The sequence below is a fragment of the Cimex lectularius genome, unplaced genomic scaffold (genome assembly GCF_000648675.2).
Source record: "Cimex lectularius strain Harlan isolate CLEC.00 unplaced genomic scaffold, Clec_2.1 scaffold61, whole genome shotgun sequence".
NCBI lineage: Eukaryota > Metazoa > Arthropoda > Insecta > Hemiptera > Cimicidae > Cimex > Cimex lectularius.
In genome coordinates this window covers 1,292,843-1,305,348 of record NW_019392650.1, presented here as the reverse complement: position 1 = coordinate 1,305,348, position 12,506 = coordinate 1,292,843, and the positions used below count along the sequence as shown (strand labels likewise).

The 12,506-nt window shown below is 33.7% G+C and overlaps 1 protein-coding gene across 3 annotated transcripts in view; it reads right to left on the bottom strand.

Annotated features, from left to right (window-relative positions):
* Positions 1-575: 575 nt before the first annotated feature.
* The window catches only part of LOC106672692 (Krueppel-like factor 6), a 245,110-nt gene continuing 233,179 nt past the window's right edge, over positions 576-12,506 (bottom strand). For all 3 annotated transcript variants that reach the window (XM_024230627.1, XM_024230625.1, XM_024230626.1), the window contains one exon: positions 576-2,093. In XM_024230627.1, the coding sequence (XP_024086395.1) occupies positions 1,921-2,093 (173 nt within the window). In that variant the 3' untranslated portion in view covers positions 576-1,920. The remainder of the gene's footprint in view (positions 2,094-12,506) is intronic.

Genomic DNA, 12,506 nt, shown 5'->3' with positions numbered 1-12,506 from the left:
TTAGTTTACAATTGGAGTCAGAGCTTTATAGCACTCAGAAGAGATATAGCTAACCTAAGATAGAAGGTTTGGATGTTAGGGCGTGAAATGACCTTAGCCGTTAAAATGCCCTTAAAAAATTAATAATAATAGTAATAATAGAATAGAATAAAGATAATAAGATAATAATAATTAGATATGATAATAATAAAGATAATAAATAATAATAATAATTAATTTTAATTTACGGCATGGGGGGGTCTGTCTGCCAGAAGTCGATTTACATTTGATTTAAATTTTTGGTCGACACAGAGAAAAATGTACAAAAGAAAAAAAAATTGATCGTTAAATAAATATTACAATTGATAATTTAATTTTTAATAATTACATTAATTACTAACAAACATTATAAACCATAATTTTTAGTAATTTACACTATTAAAGTACCGGCTTAAATTACCAAACTAAATTATTATATTTATTACCAGTTTTGTCGTACCTGATCATTGTTTGCAAGATGATGAAATAACCATAAGTTGGCTCAAAATCAATAGTAGTAGTCTTATAGTAGGGTCCGAAGGTAAATAAAAGAATACTTAAAAAATTAAATTTTAGTTTTTATTTTCTTAAAAACCAGTAAATAACAAACTTTTTGGATCAGTGGTAAATCTGAGGGATACGTTTAGTGTAATTACATTAATAAATGATTTAAATTTCTACAACATTTACAAAGATATTATTCAGTTCGTGCTTTATTCACATTTTTAATATACACGAATGCATTTTGTCATAAATATGTTACAACATTATAAATCATTAGTTCCGGTTATTAAAAATAATATGTGAACATTTTGATTTGTCACAAATGGAAGCACCGTTATTTATTGGTGTTAACAGTATCACAGGAGAGATTGCAATCTAATAAAATCAGTACGTTCACTAAGGTGAAGGCACTTGGTTCCACATTATCGACTGTATCATTCTATGTTTACTATAGAATAAACGTTGAAAATTAAATTATTTATCCAAATACTCGTTTTTTCATCCAAACTTGTATTAAGGAATGGTACCTAAGTAATAAATACAACTATATAGACATTTTAATCAAACGGAATGGTATAAACTATTGGTTAATAACTTACAAAATTATACTTAACATTTATACACATTGTGAAAAGAAAAAGAAAATCATAAGCACATCATATTATAATAATAATGAAAATATTTTTATAAATAGCACCGGAAAAAAAGACCAAGTGAAAAATAAAATAACAAAGTAGAACAACAAATTATGATTATAAACATTTGAAAAATCAATACAAATATAACATTTTTATGTGGTACACACAAATAATTATAAATATAAACTGACCATTTGTCCATTTTTGCAATTATTGCAATTTTATAGAAGTAATTACATTAATATTATTTACAAAATAATCACAATATTCACAAAACTGTTTATAAACTTAACTGTACAATAAATTATACTGATAGCTACTTAATACCCAAGAAACCCAACTTTAAAATAAATTGACATGAATTTAAAATGACTACCACTCATAGGTATTTTTCATGTTTTATTTCAGAAGGCACTTTTTACAGTGACATGTAGGTTTTTGTTAAAAAAATAAAGTGATGTAAAAAGTAACATTTTGAGCATTTTAATTTTGTTTTTTTCAATTGCATTATACTATGCTATACAATTAACAAATAATATACAAAATATTTTTTCTAGTTTGGTAAAAATGGTTGCACCTTTTTCCCCTAGAATTGCACATTGGAACGGCTTTTGTACATAACTTTATGAGAGAGTCACAAATTCAGAGATCAACATGTACCAGCGCTGCAGCCTTTAAGGTTGTTTCTTTTTTATTGGTTTAAGGTTGTTTCTTTATTTTTGGAAAAGAAATAAACATTGGTTTGTTGCACTTGACATCCCTAGTGGCGTTTCATGTGGAGGGATAGGTGGTCAGATCTGGAAAAAGATCGCTGGCACAGGTGGCACTTGAACGGTTTCTGCCCTGTGTGCTTTCGATAGTGGCGAGTCAGCTCGTCAGACCTTGCAAACTTCCATGTGCACCCCTGCCATGTGCACTCATAAGGCTTTTCCCCTGTAACAATAATAATTCAAATAAATAAAATCCAATCTATACAACAAAGTCATTAATACAAGGTTATTCCTGCACCCTCTGGGAAAAACTGGAGTCAACTTTTGACAAAAGTGTCAGTGCATAAATGTGATAAGTACCAAAACGTCAAGATATAATTAAATAAATTAATAAACCTGTTTACTAGGACAGCTAAATTAAATTTGATGAAATGTGAGCACAACAAAAAAAGTTTATACAAAAATTGAATTTGTAGCAAAGTTTAAACTTTAAAAATGCCATCCTGAAAAGTTAGGTTTTTACTTATCAAGATTTTTCCCAAAGTTTATTCCCTGACATAGCCGCCAATTAGGCTTTTGTTCTATGCAAGCTCAATTTCTGTAAATAATATGTTTTCAAAAATTTATCTGTGCATTTTGCATTTTTTTAAAATATTTTTAAAAGCAATTAGTATTCAATGTCTACAAGTGTGTACACTGGAGTACAATTTGTTTTATCTACATAACTATTTAAATGATAACACGAATCTGCCTTTTTTTATTAATATTTTATTTCATTTTTTTAAGAATTTTTTTCATTCATTCTCCAAGGTTAATGCTTTGTAAATTAATTTTCAGGTAATGTTTTGATGTATGCAATTTTGTGTAATTTGACTGTTTTTGGCTTATTGCTATTTTAAGTGGTGTGTCTTCAAAACGGCAGATTGAATAGGTTCATCACTCAGACTGGATGAGGGAATCTTAGAATTATTTATAAAATTGGAGGTGTCTGTAAGCCAGAGAACACATGTTGAACTGGCATTGGTCACATACTGGGCCTGTCTACATTTGCGGGCTGGTTTTGATGTTAAACGCTTTACGAGGAAGATCTTCCAGCAAGTACCGTTTCAACATGAATTCTCTATAAGTTAATATTTTCATCTATGGAATTTAATGTAACATTTTGTTACTCAGTAGGTCAATTTTCTTTTCTACAAATATTCAAAGTGGATAGTAATTGTATAATACATTTATTTTTTGTACATCATAATACAAATTTTAAATGCAATTCTTGCATTTCAGTATGGAAGAATGATATTTTTATCTGAATATACGACACTACAATCCAAGAATAAAAATAATAAAAATATTGTAAAAAATGTTTATTTTTGATCAAAGATTCTTATAAAAGATAAGTGTTCAAAAAGTAGATTTGACTCCGTTTAATTTATGTATTAAAAAAAGAGAAAAATTAAAAGGCAAAATTCAATTTTCCAAATAACTAAGGACAGTTCCTCCTGTAGATCAATTGTTCACTCATTTGTATTAATATCACAGAGTAGAAAGAACCTTATGTCGTTGAATTTTTTTTTAAAGGTACAATTCAGTAGTATTTGAGTCCTGTTGGGTTCATACCAATGTTGTATCAGAGTGGTAGTTGGCAGTTACGACAATAGGATTTTATTCCTGCTGATTTGTTTATCAGAGAAAACCCAATTGTACTTTTTTTTCTGTGCAGTTGGAATTATCAGTGTTTAACAATATTCTGATGTCTTAAATGCTCATTTTGCAGTAGTTTTTAAAAACCTAGTTAATTTGTAATTCGTTTGTCTATGTTCTGATAATGGGCTATTTGTGCCTTGTTCTGTTTATAAATTTTGACTATCTTTTAATAATAAGTTGACTTGATTTATCATATGATTAATGGTAGAAACTACAGGGATGGTGCCGAGTTTCACCTTAAATCTCACTTCTTTTAGGCAATTTGATCAATTTAAATTATCTTCATCGAATTAAGAAATTCATAAGTTCAGAATATTTATTGACTTTGCTGTTTATACATTTGGGGACTAAAACCAAAAATGGCCCATTGGCTATATGTAGCAGTAATAAGAGCCAAATTAGCCTACTGCTCACTGATCTAGTAGACCAAATCTCAGCAAATACTCTTAGGTACCCAAACAGGCAGCTCACAAAGACTGGCAAACAGTATCTCAGGGGCAATGAAAACAATCATCAATTGCACTAGAGACACTGCTAAACTTACTTCAATTGGAAATATACAAGAAGAAGCGAGGATAAGCTCATTTAGACTTAAGAAACAATCAAATTGGATGGGAACTAACCACTTCCGGCACACAACAATAGCTCCACGCTGATTGGTTTAGGAGTAGGCTGATCATTCCTGAACCTGTGGTGACACCTAGTGGATAACTTGCTAACTGCAGGTGGTCACCACAACAACAATATGACGATATCTTGGGTACCAGGGCACAAAGAATTTTGGGTAAGAAAGATAGACACACTGGCCAGAGGTGGTTCTGCAAGACCATATTTGAAACATATTGCCTGGAACCTATTCTTGTTATAGCAAACACAAACATAGAAGCCTCCATCACGGAATAGCTCCAAAAACCACAAAAGGAGGAGTCGATAAACTTTAGATGTGCTCGCGACAGCTTATGCTAAAACAAACCTCACCAAGACTGGCAAACTCGCTGCTACAGTTAGAGGGCTAAACCTAGAGAAGTGACTATACACCGGTCACTTGAATCCTATAAAACACCTACACAATATGAATATATTCAATGTTTAAATTCAAATTCAATTCACACCATTAATAGGTTATACAACGAGGAGTAAGAAACAGCCGTCCTGTCATCTTCGAATGCGAAGCAACCGCTCAATGGAGACAAATACAACAATGACCTAGCTCCTTAGGAGAAGTATTGAGTATTGGTGAACTAAGTAACTAAGAAAGTACTTCCTAGTATTCATCATCGCCATCATCATCATAATTTTGCCGTTTATACAATCGAAAAATCTTTAATGGAGATAATATATCAAACATTTCATTATGTTAAATTAACGCGCCAAAGAGATCTTTTGATGTAGTGCTGTATAAATTAAATACCCGTACAAGTTAGAGCTATTATGGAGAGCTGGGTTACATGTGTCACACTATAAACAACGTTGAAAATCGCATTTTAAAACGAGTTCACAAGTTATTTCAATTGTGCTTAGAAACACGGCCGGTTTTGCATACTCGCTCCTTACATCAGGACAAGACGGGCAGACACATAAAAACTATTGCGGATCTAAACTGCTCAAAAATGAATAGGGATATTTGTAATTTATTCTTATTCTATTAATTTTAATTAAATTAACCAATATATTCTTGTTAGTTGGACAAAACAAACCAAAAACAAACAAATGGTATTCCCCATTTTTAATAACGGATTTTGTTAAGAGTAGTAAACATGAAGATTGCTCATTTTGTAAACCAACACCATTTCTTGTCTTTTCTCCATTTTAATCAAGTTGTATCCTCTTTAACCATGGAAAGACATCATCTTGAACCTGAAGATCGCACAATTGTTGTGAGAATGAGTCATAGAGGTCACCGGCAAGCGGATATCGCAGAGGCAGTTGGCGTTCCTCAGAGCGTGGTCTCCCGGGCTTTAGCCCGATTCCTCGATACTGGAAGTGCCAATGGGAGGCCTGGTAGTGGATCTCAGCGCATTACGCCCGTTAAGGGAGGACATAAATAGTGACATTTTGCAAGACGGAACTCTTTCCATAGCGCCTTCACATCCTATGCCCCTTCGAGACGACCTGCAGCAACAGCCCGTCACAGTAACTCAAGAGAATATGGTGCAGCGATCGCCCAGAAGCGAACACCAATTCGAATGCTGTTATGTTTACTGATGAACCGCGTTTCTGAGTGTATAGTGAGAGCTGGCGTCGAAGAGTCTACCGAGAACGGGGATGCGTACAACCCCCTCAGTTTTCCCTTCAAGAAATTATCGAGGATTTCCTCAAACCAGTGATCTCCTTGGCAGGGATCTTCGATTTCTGGATGGCAATGACCTCATAAAGGCAGAGTTGTTCATCAATGTTTAGAAAACCTGGGAATTTCACATCTGCCCCTTCTTCCCCCATTGTATCCAGACCTCAATCCCATTGAGCAGATGTGGGATGCGTTGCAGAGAGGCTTTTCTATCACCATCCGCAGCAACTGAGAGCAGCGTTGCACATCTATGGAGTGAAATTCCTTATGAAATTGGTGACAACCTTATTAATGAAGAAATAATAAATAAGTATGCCTAACAGGTGCACAGAGGTTTTAGTTCACAGAGGACATTATACATGGTCCATTAAACAAAATTAAAGAATTAAAACCTTTTATTTGTATTTTTTATTGTATTTTTTCCAATTTCCTTAATAAAATTTTCCTTCAGTAAAAAACAATAATTTCTAATTAATTTGAATGCAATTTATAATAAAAATGCTAGGGAAAGTGTACCAAGAAAAAAAAAAACTACAAAATTGGCAATTCCCTATTCATTTTTGAGCAGTTTATTTCAATGAAATATCGTTTCGGCAAAGAATTGAATATATTTCGTCGAAACCTCCTGCTCCACTCATCGTTGAACCATATCCAATCATTATATACTACACATCATTATATATCCAACAGCGCCTAATGAAAATAGATTGAAAGAATCCCAACCAATTTTTTAAGATATTTTTTTTTAACAAAGAAATTTTGAAGTTCTTGTAAAAGGTGACCAAGTAAAGAAAACTAAAGGAAAGACAAGGCAAGAACGGACGTACAAACTGACACTTCATATGTCTTGGCGCTAAAAACAATGTACCACAAAAAATATAGCGAAGGAACAACAGACGTTTTAATTACATTAGCATATGTAATTGAATTTAAGATAAATTTTATTTCATGCTGAACCTGCACTGGGTCACTTATTGGGTCCGTCTTCACTCCAGGTTTGTTGAACCACTTACAATTAGACGAGTTTCGGCATTGTGCCATCTTCAGTGAGGAACTCTTGTCTTTGTGTCTTTGTGAAGACATACCCAATAGTGACACAGTGCGGGTTCAGCTTGAGTCGACCGACCAATCAGATCTAAATTTTATTTATCTAGAAGTGTAACGTTTTAAATATACTGGAGAGATTCAGTTCACGGTGTGATGGTAGGCACCGGTAGAACCGAAATGAATGGAAAGACAAGCGCGAACTAGAGAGTCGATTACGAAATATACTTTGTAGATTAGCACATTCCGAGTAGTGAATCCTGTTTGTCTTGATCAGAGGAGGAAAAAGTATGAAGTAACGAATCGAAAGCTGATATGATCTTCGCGCCAATTGAGATTTACGCCCAGTATCTCTCTGGGGCTGTCTTTTTCTTCCTCGAACACGTAGATAATAAATCGTGTCATAACACCCCGGCTATTGTCTATTTATTCATATTTCTGGGTTTAATTGCTCCGTATAGGTTGCGGGGCGCTGGCAAAGCAGTTTTGGCCACTGATTAATGCATCCTTTCGAACAATAACTCGTTTTAGATTTGTTTAACATTTTCAACGGGTTTCACATCAGGTTCGAATATGAAATTAGAACAGTGGGGTGTCTCGAATTTTGTTTTTTAGAAGTGTCCCTCTCAGTCGTCCGGTCGCGTTTATAAATTAGAATTGTATTCTTATTTGGAAAGAGGGATTTTAAAAACATAAAAAGTCCATTTTCAGCTATGTACATGTTCTTCAACATAAAACTAAATAAATTGGGCTTTAAAAAATACGACACAATACAAAGTAGTTATCACAAGCTAATTACAAATTACAGTACACTATTTTTCATCAGAAAACTAATTAAAAAGAAAATCAATATAATAAACCTTCCACTTTATATATATATATATATATANTATAAATATTAAAATCAAACAAATAAAAACCAGACAAGTAAAGGAAAAAAATATATACAAATAAAAACATAAAAAAAGGTTGGATTATTTAAAAAAATCAAAAATCTACAAGAAAAAATAGTTGGATCTACAATTCAGTTAAATCCAAAAAATTCTGAAAAGGGGTGACAGGAATAAATGCTCCCGAAAGCGATATATTAAAAATATTACAAAAGGAGTGGTTGTATTTGTTCCTATAAAACACCAAACAATTAGAAATCGAAGAAGAAAACTTGTATGAGTATAATCACAATACGCTTATTCACACGGTCACATAATGCCAGCGCTGCACCCTGAGGAGACATGCCACGAGAGAGCAGCCAATGCACTCAGTGTAAGGGATTAAGGGCAAGGAGGTCTTGAGACCATCGTCGATTATGGGAATGTGTAGAGAGGAGTTGAGCAGTAGAGTTTACATGGATCATGAGGTTGGTGTAATCGGGAACGGACCAGTTCGTCGAGAAAAGGAAAGGTGAGGTCGTTAGGATAGTGAGGTTAATGACGTAGTAAGGAACTTTGACAACTCTGAGGATTTTTGATTGGAAGGGTTAGATGGCTGGATGTTGGATGGCTTGGCAGGACCCCACAATTCTACTCCGGGAAGACCCACAAATCAATTAGGGGTTACCGATGGGGGACTTCGACCCTAACCCTCCCCAGTGAGTCCGATGTACACCACACATCCATAGTCAAAGAGGGGGAGGGAATAAGAGAGGAAATTAGGAGTTTACGGGTACTTATGGCAAGAAGGTGGCTGGTAAGATGGAACTGATGGAGGGTGGAAAAGTAACGGCGGGAGATCTGAGAAATATGAAGTTTTCAAGGTAAGGTCAGATCAATAATCCCAAGGTTCTTGAAACGGGACAGAAAGAAAATTGGGTAATTGTGAATGATAAACGGAGGGATAAAAGGTAAGGATCGGAGGACGGAACGAGATCCAAACACAATGGCCTGAGACGTTTCTACATTGAAGTTAAGCCCATTTTTAGTAGCCTAGGAGTTAAGTGAATTTAAGTCTTCCAGAATTTTCACACTTGCAACTTGTAAGTCAGTAAGAGGAAAAGAAAGGTAAGTTTGGGAGTCGTCTGCATAAAGATGGTGGGAGCAATATTTTACGGAATCAGGAAAGTCGTTAATGTAGAGACCCTTGAGAGACTCCAGAAGTGATGGGGGTTTATTTGCGATGGGTACTAGTTGGGGACGATCTGAAAGGAAAGATTGGAACAAATGGAGGACACGGCAGGAGAAGGATAACGTTTTGAGATTAGCAAGGAGAAGGGAATGATCTACTGCATCTAAGGCTTTAGAGAAGTCCAGGAAAACAAGCGTTGTAATTTTACGTTTGCCCATAGCCTTCTGTATGTCAGTCGAGGTTTTTAGGACAGCGGATGGTTTGGAAAAGCTAGGACGAAAACCAGATTGGAGGAGCACAAGGAAATTTGAGGTCTCTAAATAAGACGTCATTTGTAAATGAACTAATTTTTCAAGACGTTTAGTTACATCAGAGAGGACAGATATTGGACGGAAATCATTGAAGGCGAAGGGAATAGGAATTTTATTTAGGGGTTTTACAATCGCTTGCTTCCGTGATTTTGGAAAAATGGAGTTTTGTAAGTAAAAATTGTAGATGTGTAGAAGGACAGGAAGGATAAACCGTAGATATACTTTGATGAGGTTTATGGGTATCCCATCACCCCCAACTGCCTCTACGAATCCGTATAATGGAAGCTACTAGTGCGGTGGGTGAAATATCTAAAAAGTAGAAACTGTTAGGAACTAATTGAGGGCAGCTAGGGAGAGAAATAGGTTAAAAACATTAAACGTTAAAAACAACAGACGAAGGTTGTGGGTTCGAATCCTGCTCGTGACACTAACTTTTTCATTTCAACAAAGAACTTACATACAAAGAATAATTAATTGAAAGAAGTAATTTGGACAATCAGACCACTAAATATAATGGATTTAATAAGTAAAATGAAGTGTAACTTCACTAACTCTCCATGGCCACTTCATATATCGTCGAGAATAGAATCCTGATTACACATTTGAAAAATGGCAAAAAGGAGAGACAATTCGAAAGGTTGTAGGCTGAGATGGGGAGTTGGTGTCCGAGTGTATCGAAGTCTCGATAGCTCAAGTGGAAGAGCAGCGGCGTTTTAGCCGAAGGTCGTGGGTTCGAATTCCGCTCGTGACACTAATTTTTTCATTTCAACCAAGACCTTACATAAAAAGATTAATTAATTGAAAGAAGTAATTTGGTCAATAGACCACTAAATATAATGGAGTTAACAACATTTTTCAAATACTCTAGGGCCTATATTCAAAATAAATTTATTTTTTTAAATTTCATGGAAATTTTTAAGACCAATTAAAAACTAAAAAAAATAAATGTTATCATTTTTTCGCTCATCACTGTAAGCCTTAAGGTGAAGGTCAGGGGTAAAAAAGCCAAATTGTAATATGTCGGGTTCGAAAGCAGGGACGCTGGATTCGTACCCGACATACTTACAAATGGGCATTTTCTTCAAAAACACCTGCACCCGGAGGGTTCGTATAACCTCTAAATAAAGAACTACAATAACATCATTTCCATATTTTTGTATGGAATATTTGATTTTTGTTCGAAACCTCAAGTTTCGAAATTTTGAATAACAATGAAGCATACATATGACTAAGTTCGACGAAGGATTCGTCCCATCCCTGATTTTTTACAAATATATAATTACAATTTTGAAGGACATAGATCAGATATCAGATCAGAATTATTAAACCGAATCTGGAGTTTGACGTGCATAAAGAAAAAATAATATGTTTAAAGGTTTAGGTTTATATGAATCCGATATAAAATATCGCTAAAAAAGTTTATAGTCTCAATATAGGATTTTTATTCTAGTTTTATAGCTTTTACTTTAAGAAAAAATAACTGGTTTTTTAAAAATATTGTATATATCTATACACGTATATCTGTTACAAAACTCACACATTTTTTTAAAATTATTTTAAAACTATTTGCTTCAGTGAGTCATGATTTCTATTTTTTCAATTGCTATTTCAAACATTTATTACTTATTGCAGCAATGGAAGTAAAATAAAATGAAATGTCTTGTTCGAGAAAGTAATAAATAGGCAAGGGGTATATCATATTAAAGGAATTTTGTTAGAATATTTCAATCGAGGCACCTCGGATAATCATAAATCAATTAATTATCAATAAAAATGCAAAAAAATACCTTATGGACGGATTTAATAAAAACTTAAGAGTTTGAAGTAGGCGTTCAACGATACACCCACCTTCTTGAATCTGAAAAATTCCTCCTCCAGGCTAAAATTAAAGCAATTTATAAAAGTAGTCTCCAACGATCCCCCCCCTCCCCCCGATGTAAATCAAAAGCAATAATCGGATCAATCTCGTTTTTCGGTAAGTCGATACCGACGGATTTCTGCCCCTACTCCACGTAAGTGTTCGAAATCGGGTACATGTTCGCCTTCGGAAGGATTAAATGCTTCACTTTCAACACTACTTAGCGACGAACGTTATTTATCTCTCTATTCGCTTGCCAAACCAACACTAATGTTCTTATCGGAACGACTAAACTACAGTATAAGGACGGAGGCTTTTTAAAACAGTTTGTGTGTCTTTTTAAAATGTCGCGGGGATTTGTAATTTGTTTACAGCGGTGGGACTTAACATGAAAGAATTTGTTTGACAGTGAATAAACATCAACTGTAGTGTAAAATTATTTTTCTATCAAAAATATAAAACAGAACTGAACACTAGGAGTAAGCCATATGTTTAGTGGTCATAATTAACCATATTAATTAATTAAACTAGGGGTAAAGTTATATTTTATAGAATTTTATGATGGTTTGTCCTTCCTCACTCAATCTATATTGTTTCGTATATTCTAATATGTTTTTGAGTTCTTGGTCGTGATCAATAACGACTGATTGATTCTTTTACCCCAAAGATAAGTAAAAAGGCAAAAATGTCAGATTACCTTTTTGGTCGAAACCGTTTTATGAAAATTAATTTTATTCCACTTTGATCACATTTTTCGTCTATCCTCACTAAATCTATTTTCTTTCTTTCGAATAAGTTGTGTCAGTTCTTGATATTATTAAAAATTAATTTTATTCCACTTTGATCACATTTTTCGTCTATCCTCACTAAATCTATTTTGTTTCTTTCGAATAAGTTGTGTCAGTTCTTGATATTATTAAAGATTAATTGATATTTTTTCAAAGGTTCTTAAAAAAGGAAAAGTTGGTAAATTATCTGTTCGGTGAAAATCGTTTGATGAAATTGAATTTTATTATTTTTACCACATTTTATAACCTTTCTCTCCAACTCTAGCTTTCTTTCTTCCTTGCTAAATTGTTTTTGAGTTCTTGGTCGTGATCAATAACGACTGATTGATTCTTTTATCCCAAAGATAAGTAAAAAGGCAAAATTGTCAGATTACCATTTTAGTCAAAATATGTTTTTGAGTTCTTGTTCGTGATTAATAACGATTGATTCTTTTCCCCCAAAAATAAGTAAAAAGGCAGAATTGTCAGATTACTTTTTGGTCGAAATCATTTTACGAAATGAAATGTTATTCTATTTAGAAAACATTTTTCGTCTTTCCTCAATCAATCTATCTTATTTTTCCTTACTTATTTATTTTGGAGTTCT